At 40.0% G+C, this 19,697-nt stretch overlaps 1 protein-coding gene across 13 annotated transcripts in view; it reads right to left on the reverse strand.

Moving 5' to 3' along the window:
* The window catches only part of PARD3 (par-3 family cell polarity regulator), a 466,403-nt gene that overhangs the window by 86,974 nt on the left and 359,732 nt on the right, over positions 1–19,697 (reverse strand). For 11 of the 13 annotated variants that reach the window (XM_054191470.1, XM_054191469.1, XM_054191468.1 and 8 more), the window contains one exon: positions 13,634–13,891. In XM_054191470.1, coding sequence (XP_054047445.1) covers positions 13,634–13,891 — 258 coding nt within the window. Of the gene's footprint in view, positions 1–13,629; positions 13,892–19,697 lie in introns of those variants that run through there. The other 2 variants (XM_054191474.1, XM_054191471.1) reach the window with 2 other exon arrangements.

Consider the following 19,697-nt stretch of genomic DNA (forward strand, 5'->3'; position numbering starts at 1 on the left):
TCTTACAAATGAAAAACACCCATCAAAAACATGGTCAAGAGCAAAACAAAATTTATTTCTCCTCCTACTAGAGAGTGTTCAAGAGCTAGGTATTCAAGAGCTAGCCATCTTCAGATGAAAGTATGGGGGATTATAAAATGAGATAAATATCTTACTGAGAAATAAATTGAAAAATACTTTTCAGAGTTCTTGTATGACTGGAGGCAGCATGCAGCTCTGCTCTCCGTATCTCCTCAGTGAAAAGCAGGTTTGAGTTGCTCAGGCAGAACACTGGAGGATGTGGCTGTTGAGTTGCTTCAAACTGTACTCCAGTGCTCTGCACAGGAAATGTAAATTGACTGAAGATGGAGTAATGAACTAAGAGGGTGAAATATGAAAAATACTATTAAACAAAGCTCACAAAAGGAGAGATGTTGTGTTTGTCTCCAAACAGAGAAGGAAAGGAAGATGGTAAGGTTTTGTCTCTCTGTGGTGTGATGTGGTGACCTCTGAGCTAGCTTTTGTCTTTGCAGCAGCCTAAATAGCACAACAGAGGTCTCAGCAACAGCGAATCAATCTACCTTGTTCTGTGACTGAGGAACACACACCAAAATAATTTTTTCCTCTTTCCTTAGGATCTCAAGGGACACTCTCAGATAGGTACTGGGAATTTCAGACACTTTATGTCTTTCTGCCCTAGATCCTAGTACATTCAAGAGAACATGGAGGTAATAAAATAAAAATTTAGGTTAAATACCAGGCAATTGTCTTCTCAAATAAGAGCAATAAAAGAAAGAGAGTAGGCTATGGCTCCACATAAAGTTGGTGGACAAACCCCATTTCCAAGTGACTGAATATGCACTACACGAGTGATGGAATAAACCACAGTCGGAATCGATCCCGTGTACAAAGGGAGTCAGACCAAGTGACTAACAAGGTCTTTTCTATAACTCAGTAGAAAATGGTTTCTGGAAGAATATCACCAGGCACTTCTCACAAGCGTACAGGTGTTAACCTTGGTGCTCTGGCCATGTTCCAGCTCAGGTAATTACCTTTTTCACTTAAATTCTCCTTCCAGACTCTCCTGGCATGTCTCCACTCCCCGGCCCTGATTTATATGCAATTAAAGAGCAGCAGTGTTTCACTGTGCAGGTGGTTGCCTGTCAGTGCAGGGAGTGGCGCGGGGATCGGCCGTGGAGTGAGATGGTCGCTCTATTGACTACAGGTCCCCATTAAAGGTTATGAAGTTCTTTAGGGTTCTCGCAAATACACTCTCTAGATGAACGACAACCTTCTATAGATCATCCTCATGCCTCATCTGTGCTTACGAGGAGGGCAGGTGACTTCTCCTTTTTTTTTCTTTTTTTTTTTTTGAGGGTGAGCTGGCTCCCCTTTGTCACAGCAGGCAGCTTCCTCTCCCCGAACACCTTCCTGCAGCGTTCCTGATCTCCACAGGAGAGTTGCTTCATTTCCCCCTCCCTCTCCTCCGGTACAGCCCTTCAGCTCGGCAGGAGGCACCCGCCTCTCCTGAGGCTCCACTCCTGCAATGCCACAGCACTCGCCATCTGCAAATTGTAGCTCATGAACAAACGTAGGTGAGCAGGGCCTTGAGAAACACTTGGGAGCCTGTGTTTCACGATTCCCTGCCAACACGGCATCATTTCCCTGGGAGTTATGATCTCTTTTCGTCCAGGAAATTGTGCAGATGAGCTGCAGGAACTTGGTATTAAAAGAGAAACACTGAAAATCCTTTAGCAGCAGAGAGGCTGTCAGAGCAGCAGGTCCCACATGGCAGCAACCCTGCCCGTGCAGGAGCAACACAATTCTCCACCAGCAGAATGAGACCGACTGCAAAGCAAGAGCTAAGTACATACAAGGAGCATACGCAGTCCAACAGCACACACGACTCTGAGTCGTTCCTCAAAGGTACTTTCAGATGCGCTGTTTTTGGTGGAGCTGAATGTTGTACGCACAATACAAAACCTGTGACATCATAGAGGAGAAAAGGCAGTTTCCTGTATTTCAAGAACGAAGAGTTATACTTTGTCCTCAAACTTTTTCTTCCAAGTTTTGAAGAAGTGGAGAAAAAGACAATATACATATTCAAAACAATTTGTGAGAAACAAGCCACATACCTACGTGTAACTCTGAAATACGGAAATACAATAGGTGTTTTAAGAAAAAAGCCGACCGACTTTGGCAATCATTCAAGGAAAAGTTCAATGATAATAATGAAGTATTATTTTGTAAGATAATCCTTATTATTTTAAAAATTTCTTTTGATGCCTGAAAAATTGGAATCTGTTTTTTCATACAAATCTTACACAAAGTGATTAATTAATTCCCCTCCCACCCTCCCCCACACCAGACTCTTCTCAGAATTGCACAACAATAGGATGAGAGAAAATGGACACAAACTGGAGCACGGGAAATTCTGATATGAAAAGCTTTCTCTTTTTCCTTTTGCTTTTTTTAGATAGCATGAAGCTGGTCAAATACTGGAACAGGCACCCAGGGAGCTGGATGAAATCTCCGTCCTCAGAGATATTCAGGAATATCAACCTGAATAAAACAACCACAGCCCTGAACAACCTGACCCGATCAAAGCTGCTCCGAGCAGAGGGTTGGACTAGATGAGTTCTGGAGGTCACTTCCTCTGGAGCGGAGGAATTGTACAGAAGATTTTTTTTTTTTTTTTTTATAGAAATCAATGTAGGCAGACATAAACACGCACACATAAAAATTCTGCCCCAGTGAAACACATTCCTGCACCTGCATCTCATTCTGCACGTGTGTACGTGCTCTGCTGAATGTGACACACACTCACGTATGACATGCCACATAGATAAGGGAGGCATCCGAACCTGAGGAGGAATATTAAAAAACATAAGCCTGAGCTCCAATAAAGTAGGATTATTCCTGACGCTGAATCTCAGTTCTACCTATTTTCCTGTTAAATTCTGACATCTTAAGCTGCAGCGATTTTAACTACATCAGAGTAGTGCAACTAATGAAAGCTAATGAAATTCAGTCTGCGTCAACTGTTCAATGTGGCTTAAGAGGACAAACAACAACTTAGCTCTGACCATCTAAGCAAGACGTAGAGGACATTTTTTGAAATTCTAATTAGACTGGATTGAGGAAAATGGATACAAACAAGAAAAGAAAAAGATGGCCCTGCCCTAAATCACAGTGTGTGCACAGAACGGGCATTAACTGAGACACGCTTTTCACGCGTGGGAGATGAGCAAAGGAAAATGAAGATTGTGACTGTTTTCCAGCCACCCAGAGAAAAGGCTCAGGGTACAGCCCACGGCACTTGGACTGCTCCAACTCACTACGTTCTGCTGACGCCGAGTAACCAACCATCGCGTGTTTTAACACGGTACCCGAATGGAAAGTTTCCTGGATACTACTCTACAGGGAGACCTTCCAAGAAGAGACGGGTTATGAATCTCAACTTAAAATAGTAACACAAGTGCATTTTGGGACTAGAAATTACCGGAGTATGATAATGTAGACAAAACTTAGATGAACAGCCCTACTAAAGTGAAAGGAGCAATTTCTTTTAATTGTACATCCTTTCACAAAATGCCTTTGCATAAATTCCCATAATTGCTTTTCTTCATGATCCCCCAAAGATTTAGATAAAAAACATTACTTAAAGCACTGATTTAATTCCAAGTTAGTTTTAAATGAACTATAAAGGCCTAACTTACTTAGTGACTGTGCAATCTTACTGACTGTACCAACTCTCTTAATTTCCCTCTATCATCTCTCATATTTTTGCCTCACTTGCCATCTATAAAACTATACATGTCCTCAATTTTTAACATATCAATTTGAGAATTTATACTTTATCAGATACAGAGATTGAAGAAAACATTAGTAAAAGCAAATGCATGGAAAATTGCTTCCACAGAAAAGAAGACTCTGTCTTAAGTACAGTTTTGAAAAAGTTGGATCAATTAGCAATCTGTGAATGTTAGAAACATCTTAACAATGTCTCAAAGATGAAAGAGCATATCACAGAATGAGGAAGGGGGAAAAATTAAATTATGTCTGCAGTCATAATGAATCAAAGCCCAGAAGGTGGTCTCCGAATCAGCAGGTTTTGATGAAATATTAAGGAAAATGATTATTGATGAAAAATGAATAAGCTCTTTTTGATTTTAGCAACCTTTAAATCACACTTTGCTAATTAAAATAGCTTCAATGCATCCCTCCATTCCTTGATGGGCATTTAGCAATCCTTAGAAACGGGTGGGTTAATTTGACAACATTTTAGCAAATATGCATAGAGTTTATCTTATGCAAGCAGACACAGCACAGTTTAAGATGATGTACAAAATAATATATAGTTAAACTTTCTCTTTCTTTTCCTTTTTCTTTTCTTTTTTTTTACACTATATCTACTAATACAATTACATAGTAATGACAGGGAGCTTGTGCTTGTTTCCTCTGCAGCGTACAATACCCAGTAATATATACTACAGCTATTAATGAGCCATGAACTATGTCTCAGGAAATAAAGACCGATGCTACTGTTTTTTGTCTCCTTTGTTTGCCAGGTCAGAGAGCTTTCAGGACAATTACTCCTACTACCTAGGAGGCCTGTAACTGCGGGTACTGGGGTCTTCTGCAAATACATTTCCTTCCCAAAGATGAGTGGAAATGAGAAGTCTGAGGGACATTAGTTCTCACAGCCCTTGAAGTTGTACAGATTCTAATTGCTTTTTAAAATGCTGGCAGTAGAAATTCAGCGTTCTCTTTTCATCCCAGTTTGTACTGTGCTCCCTTTTAAAGGGAAACCCAGGAACGAGGGAAGGCTGTAATCGAGACTGAACACAGAGGACATTTCATTACAGAATGCGATGCAACTCAGGCGTGCCGTGCATTATTGTTACAAAACTATACACAAAAGTTAAAATGAAGCAAAATCTGCTCCTTTGCTTTTTCTTTCATAAATTAAGTCTTATATGTTATATCACTGTCTAAGCTGTGGGCAGATGAAATTACCTATCCATTACAAGTATGTGATCTATTTACTGTAATAACATTTCATATATCCATCATGTAAGAAAGAATTCTGTGAATGCATCAGATTGAAAAGCTATTTAAATGTCACTAGCGTTTATAAGGAACAAAAAAAAAAATTAATGGCAAGTAAATAAGTCTGATGTTAGAACAACATTTTTCAGAAATACATAATCATATAAAATAGGTCATGCAAGAAACTTTTTAATGTCTCACATCATAGTGCTTGAGCCTTAAGGAACAAGATTTCAAACACCTTATAAAGCAATTCTTTAACAATATGCTATGAAGTATAAGGCTGCAGTAATATACGCTGTTTTCTGAGTGACGAGTGGAAAAGCATTGGTTTTTTAGCTTTCCAACCAAGAACAAAATGAAATGAGATATTTCAGCAATTTCTCAATTTCCAGGGTTGCCAGTGTGGTATGTTTTATAAGCACTCATTCAATGAGTTTACAAGATGTTTAAAGGAAGTAACCACCCCCCAAGTATGTGTAGTGATGTTCTTTCCCTTCCTAAAATTTACTGCAGAGGATTCCTCCCCACAATTAGACTCCACCACTTCCACCAGTGACAAACTACTTCGACCGTAAGCAGGATGCTTTTTAAGTCACATACAGAAACAAACAAGACTGGCCATAAGGATAAACAATGTAGTTAAATATAGTTTGTCTCATCTGTGAAGGAGATACCATTCATAAAAAAAGAACGGGGCAAAAAACCCTCCAAACCACTCCAATATTAGAAGAACATAAATAAAAAAATAATTTTTATTTTACTTTTCATCCATTAACCTACATTAAATTAAAGACCTAACTTCAAAATGTGTATTTGGTTTTAGCAAGTGGAGAGACAGGATTCAGTGAAGACACAGCACTCCCTCCAAGCTCTGCCTGTGCACCCCTCCGCTCTGATCAGACAACTCGACCATGCAAAACCCCGGGCTCTTTTAAATGTTTGGAGAGGAGAAGCCTGAATCCTTCACCAAAGAGGAACAGATGGGTTGACTGGAGGGACATAAAAGATAGAAGAATCATAAATTTGTATTCTATTTAGAAAGGGCCACATTCAAGAGCAACAACAAATTAAACTGATTAAATTATGGTGTTCAAGTGCTGCATAACATCAGTTCGCAATCCAAATTTTGGTTAGCGGGACTAGCAAAGAACAGATTTTAACAGTTTACACTGGTAGGATCAAAGCGCTTCATTTAATGAACGGGAGAGCCTCTGCTTTTTCAGCTCTGTGTACATAATTTTCTCAGGATGAAGAACTTCAAACTGAATTGATGGCATTAGTGGGAAATAAAGATGTGCATGTTACACACGCAGCTGGTTTTTTGGACTGCAATCCTGAGCCATACAATAACCATTCGATGCCCAAGACATTGCCTTTTCTAGTTTTTACATCATGTTTTGTTTCATACTAGGATACAGAAGTTAAGTACTCTTTTCTTTTTTTTTTTTTAATTAAATGCTGCCTTCTACCATCTGAAAAATGTAAACGTGGTTCTCTTTTTTCCTACAAGCAAGAAAACACCCAACTGGTCTACATCTGTGTGCAAATTGCACTAATATACCAATGAAAAATATTATACATACTTTAGTTACAACATATTTAAAATCCTAATACATATTATGGCCTTAAATGGATGAAAAGTGACAGGTTTTGATCTACCCTTTATAAGTACAGTCTCTAATCAAAAGCATTAGCTGCACTTAAAGAACTGAAAATTGCAAACTTGAACAGATACTGCTGATTTCCATCTCAGGGAGCTCGTCAGCAGTCGCTCAGGTCAGGGGCACTAAGGGCACCTTCGGCTGGGCCCCCCTTCACCCCCTCGCTTTGTAACCCGGAGAGGGAAGTTCATCTCTCTCTTATCTTTCTGTGCATTTTCCCACTGCAACCATTTGTAGAGGTACTAACAACTCGGGCTGCTTTTGTAAAAACAAACAAATAGGTGTCACACTTCAGATTACACGGCAAGCTGACTGGAGGAGAGAGAGGAAGCAAAACCACCGGGGTTTAAGTGAGGCTGCAGCTGTGGTAAACGGAGAAAGACGTGGTTCTCACAACAGTATCAGGGCTTGGTATCTATTCAGAAAGAAACCAGGACTTTCAAGTAATTAAAATGGGAGAGTTGAATAGAGTTCACTGTAAGTCTGCCATTTATTCCTCCAACGTGGTAACCCAAACAGGGAGTGCAATTGCATACTTTCACAATAGGGAGCCTACATAAATCCTCATGAATTTATATTAAAACTTGTCTTATATTCTATCAAGATGGAAGAACAAAAGAAAACAACCAACCTAAGATAATAAAATGCCAATGCTAATAGTGTCTATTGGGTTCTAAATATACGGGTCTATGAGAGACCAAGCTAATTTTTAGGCAGTCCTGGGGGCAAGGATTACTGGCTTATAGGATGAAGGGTAGCGGAACAAAAAAACCCAATGTGTTAGCGCTAAAGTGAAATTAAACCCCATGAAGAGTCTCACGGAGGCTCTAACTAATCCTTCTCCGGGTTATCACAGACAGAGGAGGAAAAATATCACAATGACTTCCCAGCATTATTTTCAGTTTTACACGTTAGAGAACTGCAAATAGTTCATTAACCCACTGCTCTCCAGCAGGTTGTCTTGGAAAGTCTGTTTGATTATCCCATAATGACATATGTACCATTTTCTAGGCCAGGAAAGTCTTTCCAGAAGCCAGATTCTCACAGGAATGAAGTTTCACTATGCCACAGAAGGGTGACACTCACTGGAAAACAAAGATTTAAAAACTATTACTATTAATTTCTGAAACATTGCTGACGGCAGAGGGTGATAAACAACGAAGAACAAGGGTTCCAGGCACAGGAAAACACTTCCACATCAGCAAAGAGAAGTAAACAGAGGAAGGAGGGAAGAGCTTACTCATCATCTTATTTAAGCTAGGTTGTTACCCTTCTGCACAGCTCTGCAGGTTTTAAATATCGTTGGTGAGATGGTTTACAGTGCCATGGCCTTTCCCTTCATGAAAGTGCTCTTCAAGTCAACTTCCAGAACTGTCAAAAAATCTCTTCATTGAAGAAACAAGAAATACCCTAGTATTTACAGGATGCATCACCCTGAGTAATAACTCCTATCTCCATCTCTGGTGGGCCTGGCAGTAAGCTCAGATTCCTATGCATAAATGATCCCACAGACTTCAGAACGCTCCTGTCACTGACACTACCAATAAAGAAGTTTAATATAGCTGCACAAGCGCCCTGTTTTTTTAACAAATATTTATCCAGGCATGGCAATATAGTATTTCATAGCTTTCATGACCCATTCTGCTATTGCTAAGAGTTATTTTACACACACTAGAAAGACAGGTTCTGCTTATTTCAATTTTCACATGTTCCTATATTATATTAGAGTGTTTCTTTCCAGTTTCTGGGATTCATTACTCTCATGCCAATTTACGCACAAAGATACCACTGAGCGAATAAAAGTTAACATCTTAATAAAATGTTCTCCCTTTCTTTTTGGAAAAGCAGCAAGCAAAGTATGTGGTGACCTTAAAAACAGCATCTTGCAGAGTCGCACCAAACAGATGACAGTTAAAGCAAGTGGGGTTGAAAATAACTGAAAATAGTTCCCAAATATTCCTTTGACATAACTTGATGCCACTTCTGATAGAAAAGGAACCAGTTCATAAAGGTCTCCCTTCTAAAATGAACATTTTTTCTTTTTAATGGCAAAATGCATGCAAAAAGCATATGATTATGGTATTTATGTTTCCATTAAAATGTCGTCAGCATGCTGGAGGAGTCTAGCCTACTATTTTCGAGCTATTTAGATTTACAGCAGCACAGTGCCTATTTTATTTCAATTATATTTCAGGACAATGCACTTTTGGTGGGAAATGATTACAGAGTGACAGCCAGTAAATGTCCATTAGGAGTTGTCTTTCTACGTACTGCTCAGCTATGGCTGTCAGGTGATCGCTATAAAACCCCATTGTATAGCATCATTGTCATCTACACGAAAAACACTATTGATCAGTCGTGCAGCTTCTCTCCTGTATGATGCAAAACATAGGAGAAACATTTTTTAGCTAAAAGCTTTACCCGCAAGAACACAGTTCTTGAGACACTTCTTTCCTGAACTGTAAAATAAACATAGATTATACATTCCACCTCGATTTCGCTCCGTTAATGCCTAACACAAGAAGTGAAAAACTTCTTAGCAGCCTGTCTCTGTAAGCTATCAATACCTAGGGTGGAGCTAACACCGCAAGGGCAGCTGACGTACGTGCAGCTATACTGATCACCAATCACTCTCAACGTATTTTTAAAATTTATTTATTTATTGCTAGAGCTTCATTTCATCTGAGCAATAAACTCCTCCTCTGTTAAGAAAGAGAATCTGCTTTAAATGTCTAGCATCAAGAACAGAAACCAACTTTTTTTAGCGCTACTGGAGAGACTTGCTATGACTAGTGTAACTGGAACTGAAAGTGTTTCAAGATTCACAGGAGTTACTCATGTGCATGGGTTACGGAAGAAGGCCCCCAAAAAAAGAATCTCCCATGTTTCAATGACTTATTTAACAGATGATAACTATCACTGAAAATCCAAACCAAACCAACAAACACCACCACCACCGTTCCCCAAATTCCACCAATATCCATCAATTATTTAGCTCTGACGCAACATAAATCTGCATTAAAGCAATTCTAAACCAGCTTAAAGTCCTGCAAGGATATTTTTGAGTAAAATTTACTATTTATAAGTTGTTGTTTTACTAGCCATTTTTGGCAAGATGGGTAAAGCGATCTCACTGACACACGTACAGATGTGTGTACAGATGTGCAAATTTCCAATGAGTAGGTTAACATCTCTTTCTCCTTTGCTGTATTTTGGCATTATACAATCCACTTTCTAATTTAGAGAAATGGACAGACAAACTATTTAAGGAATAACCATGTTCTTCTTACTGTTTTGACCTGTCTGTCGACAGTTGCAGTGCTTGGGATACATACAAATATAAAATATCCAAGAAGAAGAATGAAGAAACAGACCTGTTTTTAACACTGGTTTCAAGTTAGGTTATGAAGTAACTTGGAGAACCTCTGCCTGACAACTTGATAGTACCATCATTTGTTGAATCACTACAATAGCTGTCCTCGTAAGATCCTTAAACTTGCAAAAAATAAAATAAAATTGTCCGTTATACTGATGAGCAGTTTACATACTTGTCCTCCACTTTGTTATCATTCATATGCCATGACACAGTTAAACTTACATCAGTTGGTGGCATGTGTTGATGAAAATAGGAGAGAAGTTGAAGGAATATTAAAGAAAAACTGACCCTGACAAGGCCTCACACACAGGCGCAGTAATTCTCTTGCAAGTTAAGGAAAAATTTGTCATAAGTGTTCAGCAATGGTATGCAAACTATTATGGGACATTTTGTTATAGGCTTCTTTGTAGGAGACTTTTAAATAACCTTTTGGACATACTTAAATGTCAAATTTTGCTTGGCACTAAGCAGCAAACTGTAATAGAAATAACATTTCCCTTATAAACAATGCTGCTTTTAATATGAACGTGCTAAAGATTTGAGACAGCCTGGCCGTTACCAGCTCCCGGCAGTTCAGCGCAAGGGGATCACGCTGCGAGTGATTTCCCTTCCCAGCCACAAAGGCTGGAAGCGATTGTTTCTATTTAGGTAACCTCTGAAACGTCCAGAGGAAAGGAAAGGATAGCAGGGCAAAGGGGTAAAATACAATGAAAATAATGCTCACCACAGGTGAACGCTAATGTAAACAACATTTTAAGGATGCAGAACTGCAACCAACTATTTCTCCTCAAATTTCTTGTAGCATTATCAGGCTAAATCAGACTGCAGAGAAGAGAGCTCCCTGGAGAAGAGCCTCATGAGGAGGCACTGGGATGCTTGGTGTGGAAAGGGGCATCGTGGGAGATGCCGAGTGAAGGGCGAAGGTCTCACTGCTGGAAAGGGACGGCAAGAAATAAGTTGCAATGCACATGGGGCGAGGAGCCAGGTATTCTACAGACAGGGAGACAACACAGTAACAAGTACCTCAGGCCCACATGGCCACAACTGTTTCTTAAAATGATGCTCAGATGATACTTTCTTAATACTTCTAAACTAAAGCCTGTAAAGCACAGAGCAGCCTTGGGAAGATAGCTCAGCAACGATCCAGGCTCTCCTGCTGAACGTTACACGGGGTCAAGCTCCCAGATGTCCCTCCTGCACCTCCAGGAAGACTGAAAGCTGCTCCCTCGCAGCTCTTACACCTCCTCCGTGACCAAAGCAGACGACACCCTCTCCCAGCAGTGGGCCCGAGGTACAGACCTGACTTCTGTGGGCATTAAATTTGAGCCTGAGATTGAGCAAGTCGCTGCAACATTCCCCAAAAGGTCTCCCAGTGTCGGGTAGGATTCACCAGCTCCGTATTTTGGCTGTTAATAAAGGCGTGAGGAGAGAGGAAAGAAAACCCCATACACTAGACACCTTCATGCCTCAGACCCTTGGACAGGGACTTCAGAGCACATCTATAGCAAATAATAATCTTTTTCCATCTGGTTTGCCTATTTCTTTCCAGGTGTTTCTCATCAAATGTGTCCCCCCTTTACCGCAGGAGTCGGGGTGTCTTTCCCTGCCCCAGTTCTTGTCCCCTACTTGCATTTTCTCCCTCTGCTCAAGCCCGTTGTGTGCGCTGGGTCTTTCCTTTTGTCACGGATCGATCCAGCTGGGACAGACGGGTCCCTCTCTGCTCCAGGAGCAGCCTGAATGGGCAAAACCACCACACTGCTCTTCAGCCCTACCCTTGTGATTAACATCAGAATCCCCCGGTACTCCGTTATCTTCAGTTTTACTCACTCTCTCCCAGCTCTTTTATCAGCAATCACACAGAGTCAGCTAGGTCACGCAGGTCTTCTATTTCGCCGTGCCAGGTTTGCATCAAAGAACTTTTTTTTTTGCTGATGTGACATTGATGCCATTCAGCTCCAGCATGAAACACTGCCTTTGGTCTAACAAAACCAGCCGTGAGAGTCACCACGCAGCAGCCATATCCTACCAAACTATCTTGATTTCCAATGGCACAAAAGTGCAGAAATGTCAGGCAGCTGGGCATACCAGCGCCAGTCAATATAAGGCTAAGGAATATAAAATTGGAAGTGCATGGATGAAGCTGTCATGTCTTAAAATTATTTTGCTTCCTTCACTGAAATAATGTACATACCCACAATATATAAATTACGTTTATTTAATATGAAAAGTAGACCCTTTACACAGTGCAATACAAGAGAGCAGGGTGACTGAGAAAATGAAAAGGTAGTTGCATTTCTGAATTTTAGGAAAAATTTATGCTTTCAACAACACAACTGAGATTTTCTTATTTGTCATGTTAGAGGATATGTTTTTAGCAAGATTATGTAAAGGAACTTTTCGAAGTAGATCCAGGGGAGGGTTAAATACACCAATCTCTGTCCTAAATTAAAAAAGGTTTTAGACAACTAGCTGAACTCTGCATGACAGCTACTTTCCTTAAGACCAAAACCAAATGACTCTGTTACCACCTAGAACAGAACATGCAAGATGAATGCCAGTCTTCATCTAGGGCTATACAGACCTCAGCACTGCAACCAAAGACACCGCTTTGCTCTTTTAACTGACAGTCCAGAATTTTTCTTCTGGAAAGAATGAGGTTGAAAACAAAGCAACAAATGGTTTTACTATGAGCTAACTTAATAAGCTCTGAAAGAGTTAACGATACCTCCTGCACTAGGATTTTAGTGTTAGCTTTTCTAAAATGAAGAAAATGCAGAACTACAAGATCATAGATGTAAGCCAAGAAAACAGATGTATTTTCATTGTTAAAGTACAAAAAAGCTGTGAATTTTGCCTTTGGTTATTTCTACTTTATGTTAGTTTACATGCCTGTTTTAGCTTCAGGTTTTCAAATGAACTCAAAACTCTATCAACAGAAACCGAAGTTTTGTCCAATTTCAGTATAAAACTGGGTACGACTTAGTTCAGATAATGTAACCATAGGAAGAGTATAAATCATAAGCTACAGCCTAAGAGAAAGTAACTCATGAGTCAAGCTTGGAGTTTACTCACTTGGGTCTATATTTAATAAAAAAAACTCCACCTGCTAGACTGAAGTTCAGGACTACGGTAGGACTAGAATCCAGGTAAACTTTAACCCACTTTTGCTTTAAACAGTAAGAACTTCCCAAAGATATTGTAACTGCCATGAATAGGTTGGAAATGTTGTATTCCACAATTGTATCAGTTAGAGCTCTGGTAAATAAACCAGATGACGTTACAGCTTTGAATGCAATTTGAATTATACCAAACGGTGACCCCAAAACTGCAAACCATCTGAAGAATGAGAAGAAAAACAGCAGCTCTGCAGAAAATAACTTTCACATCCCATTCTGTAAGTTTGATTTGCGTGAGTTCAATACTTTTCTACATAAATGCTTTTAAAAAGTCATTAATAAAAATGCAGTTCTGACTTTCCAATTGATGCACAGTCATCTCCCGTAACAAAAGCATTACCAGGGTGGATTCTGAAAGAGTGTATTGATTGATGCCTGGTGCCTACCTGTCTACAGGTGAAGACTTTGAATTCCGTGGTTTCTTCACTTGGGCGTACAAGGCTTCCACTGTCTGCCCTTCCCTCGGGCTCTGTGGTCGGGTGTTCAGCGTTATTGTGCCGCTACTTGAAGAAGAGTCATAGGAAGCAATCCCAGCGTACATTGGGTCCGCATCACAGCCAAACGTCCGGTTAAAGTCCTGTATCTCTGCATAGTCACGTTCACGAGCTTGTCTCTCTCGAAATTCTCGAGTTTTTGCTTGAATTCTGAAAAATTAAAAGAAGACTGAAACTAATTTTCCCCCCCCAAGTTGCTGGAAAGCAGGAGTTAGCAGACACTTTAGGTAGCCTGACTTAATGAAAACCACTGAAGTGTTTCCAGTTTCAGTTTGTCATGGAGTCTCAGGTTTACCTTGGATATTGAAGCCTAGAACAAGGCAATGCTACAATCAACAGTGGTCTTTAGGGAAGAAGTCTGATTATCCACTATCTTTTCTTTCATTATTAAGTTAAATAATGACTAGCCATAGCTGTTGGTAAACAGAATTTACCTGTTGTTTCGCACATCTTAGGATGCCTGTGCTATCACCTGACCTGTGTGAGAATGCTCCGACACCATTCCTATTGTATTCTACTCCACCAAAGTCAAACAGATTTAATGGTTCTAATGCCCACTTTTAGAGAGGAATTTTAATTTTCTTGGCCCAATACCACAAAAATCATACTTCTTTCAGAATTTCAAAACTTCGTAAGGATAAGGGATACACATATATATTTATGTATGCATGCACATAGTAAACAGCAGAAGTAGATTCTTGTATGAATCATTTAAAATATGCATGTTGTGTTTAAAATGTAAACAAAGTGAATCCGGCACCGCTCAAAAGTAGGCAGTTTCTTCTCAGAAAGTAACAACATGTGCCTTATGTTAAAGTTACAAATGAAAGGTGATGCCGTACTGGGGCTTTGTATGTAGGTGCACTTGTTTAGCTGTACAATAAAAAGTGACAGATAAAATCAGATGACATTTAGGAATCTGACAAACACAAATTGAGCATGGGTTATATTTTCAAAAGCACACAAAGCTATTGCAAAAATTTGATCTGGGCTTCAAAGAATTTTAGAAAATGTGATGTATCACACACACATGCATAGCACACTGAAAAAACCACAATGCCCCCAACAATTGTCTCCCCAGACCAATTTAATGCTCTGTCATCATTGCAAAATGAAGCACTCAGCTGTCTCCTCCCTTCCATTAGGAAAATGTGCTCCTTTTTCATCTAATACACCCACGGCTACACAGTGTGACAGCACCCATCCATTCAGACTACAGCTCTGCACACCTCTGTCACGTGCCATTTCCAAAGACAGCTGGTCCACCAAATTTTAACCAGAGCAGCCCACTCAAAGCCTCTGTCCCTTTTGAAAGCAAGCATTGTCTCTTTTGAAAACAGAAAAGCCTTAACGTTAGGTAACTTTGACATTTTGGGAAATTTTAAACTTGGCCACAATCAAGATTAGTCTTTGCAAAAAGAAAAGGGGATACACAAAGGGTGGGATGCAGGCTGCAGTTTAAGACGTCAGAATTTAGGTGCCTGCAGTAGCTGAGGTCACACCAGCCAGACGTGCAGGCTCCCTTCACAGCCCAGGGAGCCGTAAGTCAGCAGCTGGTATATCCCAGCGTGCAAAGAGTCGCTCTAGAGACACTTGTGTTGCTGTTGTTCCCGTCTTCCTCGGGAGCTTGGATACCCAGCCTTGATTCAGCGGCTCAAACATAGGCAGCTACGGTGACCTGACATCCCCAGGTGATCCTGCTGGACTCCAGCTGCTGGGCAAGAAGGACTCCTGTCTGTCCTTGTCACATCTGCCAGACCCTTGCTGGCAGCTCAGAGGTTGCGGTAACTCAAATAACACGAGATGTCTATGTCCAAGCATGTGAATCCACCCCTGCGCTGGTATGCGAACATCTAAATGTACGTGTATTCATCACACTGAGTCCCGAGCAATTTGTTCTTTCTATACTAACACAAATCGCCGTAACAAAAGAAGGGAACAGGAGGATGGCTCGAATAGGCAGACCTATTTTCCCCCCAAATCCTACAAGTATTGACCAAGGACACTGATTTGGGATACAACCGGTTGGCTGAACTCCCTTCAACAGCTCGTGCCATCTACATTGATGGTCCAGTGATTCACTTACATGCCTCAAGTTATATCTCGGCATAATTCCTCTGTTTACGTCTACTACCACTGACTTGTGCACCACGACGCTCACTCATATTCAGTCACAGTGGAAAGAAAAACAACTATACCCAAAAAAAAAAAAAGGCACATAGAAGAAATCTGAGGAAGTTTAACTTAAACCGGCATAAATTTTTAATATTTCAACTTTGCAAAAACAAAATTATTTTCTTTACTGGCTGCTTTTTATTTTAATAGGGAAAATTGGAAATGAAAACAGTAACGCTATTCAGCTGACAGCATGTTCCTCCGCAACTTCAGCAACATCGAAGTGGAATTGTTTTTTGTTTCTTGTTTAATTTACAGAGAGGGACTCAGGTTTAAATCCAAAACCCATTTCAAATTTAAACTGTGTCTCTGCATGCATATATTTTAAATAAAAACATTTTTTTTACACTGTCCTATACTCCAAAGCTGTAATTCAGAAATGTTACAACCTTAATCACTTGGAAGGTATCTATGCAGAAGGAAAAACAGGCCTGAAAATGACCTGCAGCTGTTGATTCACCTCTGCATGTTTCACTTCCAATTCGTACTCCTGTATTAATTACCCGGTGGAGGAATGCATTTGGCTATTGGTATTTGTCCTCTGAATGGGAGAAGCAAAGGAAATCAGAAATTTCCTAGACATTGGTAGATGTATAGCAATCGTGGCACAGGGTAATCCGGTCAGAAAAACCCCAATGTTATCTGAAGTGCTTATAAATTACCACTATTACTGGTGGCAATTAGTGACACTGCCCTCGGTGTTCCACTGACTGCTATGAGAGATGCTGGTGAACTTATCTAACTTTTGGCCATGAATATCACATCAATCTCTACAGGTGCAGACGTGAGTGTCCCCCGTTTCATGTTAACCAACTTTTCTCATCTATCTGCTTATCGGCTATTTAATGCATTTGGACACAGCACCATTTGCAGCAAGAACATTAAGATTCTCCCATGCGTGGTTCAATGAGGGACACTTATTCCTGCTCAAGTGGGAGAGAACTGATTGTTGAAGTGTTGTGCAAGTAATTATGTTCACATCCACCAGGAAAATTTTTAGAATATTTTCTACAATTGCTAATACAACATGTTAATACAAATACATAGTATTAAAAATCAGAGTCTAAACGCATTATAAATCTTACTGTTAATTATAAGCAAAGTACTCGGTAACCATTTGCAGTAAGTAACATTTAACAAAGGATAACTTTAAAGTGAAGCTTATAAGACGTCCGACTACACTGGCACACAAAATGTTGTGATTTTTTTCTCTTAATTAATTTTCTGTGCTTTATGTTTAAACCGCTGTGCAAGTCCTATGACTTTCACATGACAAAAGCATAGCTATTCTGATTACTTAACATATTCTTAAATATTGTTTAAAATAGAGCTTTTTTTTTTGCCTTCTAAATGCAGGACATACTCCATTTAAACATTATGTCTCCAAATTTAAAAGAACCAAACAACCAGGGAAAAAATATGTAGATATATTGTTGAAAAGAATAACAGCTATCAGCTAAATATTGCACTACTCCTTTTGCAATTATAATAGTTTCTAACTCTGAATATATTTTTATAGAAGAACCTGAACTTAATGCAATGTTATTTTTTATGCTGACCCCCCTCTCCTTGTGCACATGGTATATGGATGATATGGCCTAAATCTTTTGTTAGCGTATATCGCATGAAGTATACATACGGGAAATGCCGGTGCAGGCTATTGTGGGAAAGATTAAAATGATTATGTAAACACAGTGTGCAGCACTGATGAGAACCTGGAATTTGCTCTGTACTTCAGCCCTAATCAGCAACGCTCCCGGTATTGAAGTCTAGTGTCTGGAAAAGAGTTTGACCACAGTGCTTTGGTGTCACAATGCGGATATGTGTATTAAGCTGTCTTCACTGAATTGTATTCCTTCACAACACAGCACAAAAAAAATGCATGTGTCTGAAATTTCAGATCAGCTAATTTTGAGGATTTATGGCCTTCCTACGGATTTTGTGGGGGTTTAACAATAATAATAATAATGCTTAGCATTCACATAACTCTTTTCATCTTCAAAGAATTTTGCAAAAACTGGTAATCAATTTTGCAATGTTTAAATGAAACTTCACTTTTAAAAATACAAAAGCTATCCCAAGAAGTTTCTAAACCCCTTCTTGCTGAAGTGTTAATACTGAAAATGTCAACAACGTATTGTCATGCTTTTGAGACTCAAATTATAACGTTCAGTAAAGTATAAACTATCCTCATGCATTTGTTTGCCATTCAATTCATAAGCTAATGATAACTGCTTCAAATGACAATATTGCTAGCTGCAGAACTTCCTATAATTGTTAGAAGAGCTTTTCACTGCAAGATAATCCAGTAATGATAGACATACCCATTGTATAGCGATTCCTATGCACCTGAAACGGTGGTCACAAAAGTAAGGGAAAAGCTTATGTGCTGCTGCTTCCAGCCAACAGCTGCCACCTCGTTCCCTTCTTCAAACCCCTGTGAGTGGGATTCAGCTTTCAGATGACAGCAACTACCATTTTAGACACCTAAATTTAGGTGTTGACAGATGTTCTGGGCTTCCGCAAGAGTTGGTGAAGGGTCAGTCCCATCAGGCGGCTGCCCGCGGGGTCGAGAGAGCAGTTCAGCTGAATGGCAGAAACGTGCCCATTTTAAGGCAAAGCCAAATCCTTCTCCAGGCTCTGCAAACTGTGTCAAGTACATCGCCTTTGACCACAAAGTCATGTAGATCCCATCTAGATACCAAATTAATCACATTAGTCTGTGAGCCGAATCCCACCCTGAACCAAATACTTAACAGCATTTCTATCCGAACTAAACTTGAACTTTTTTTCAGCAATGGAAAACACAAATCCTGTGGTGTTGGCAGAGCTGTTGTGAGTAAAGGTGAATAAAGCAAAGTTGGCAAAAGAAGAGAAATAGACCCTAGTTTCATGTAGTATTAAGAGTGAAATTATATTGCCAGTCCCTTGGGAGCTTCAGTCCCTTTCATGGGTTTTTTTCATGTTAGTGATTTGGATCCTTGCAAAAAAACCACCTACTTATCTTAATTGATGAACACAGCATGGGAAGGATATTCACGGCTAATACATTACATTAGCTGTTGCAATGGCAGCAATGTCCTCCCCTAAGAGCAGAAACAAAGTTGGCTGCTGCTTCTGGTGTGCAATTGCTTGGTCAATTCAATTAATCCTCCTGCTGCTGCCAGGATTCAGCTATTGCCCAAGTGATAATCCACAACCTCGTCTTTTTCCACCGAGGCTCACTCATTTACAAAATCAGTACTGAACGCTTGCAGTTCCACATATGTGAGATGGCTGACAATGTTTATTAAGGATAGAAACAGCATTGTGTAAGGACAGAAGCTAAATGACAAGCCATTCACCACTGCCAGTTCTCAGTTCTTCTGCCATCAGACTGGCATGCGTCGGGATGATGGATTGAAAACAGAGAAAAACGACGACACGTTTATAAAGCCAGTCAGCTCATTTAAGTTAGTCAGATGGGATGAACATGTTCGGTCCAATTTTTGCCAGATATTGTTTCTAATAAAGAGATCAGTAGGTGCGTTGGCCAGTAGCCACATCTTGTCAAATTTGTCCCCTCCTCCTTTGCTAGTGAAAAATACCTTGCAGGCACAGCGTGCCAGCCACTAAGCCAGGTCTTGCCGTTCCTCCTCCCCCTCTCCTCGACTGCCTCCAGGGCTTTAATGGCTCTTTTCCTAATTTTTGGCAATCAAGTCAACATGGGAGTTTGTCCTCTCCTGTATTTTTCTTTGACCTTTGTCTGGATCCAAGCAGAATTTTTCTGACAACTACTCTT

Source organism: Rissa tridactyla, chromosome 2 (genome assembly GCF_028500815.1).
Source record: "Rissa tridactyla isolate bRisTri1 chromosome 2, bRisTri1.patW.cur.20221130, whole genome shotgun sequence".
NCBI lineage: Eukaryota > Metazoa > Chordata > Aves > Charadriiformes > Laridae > Rissa > Rissa tridactyla.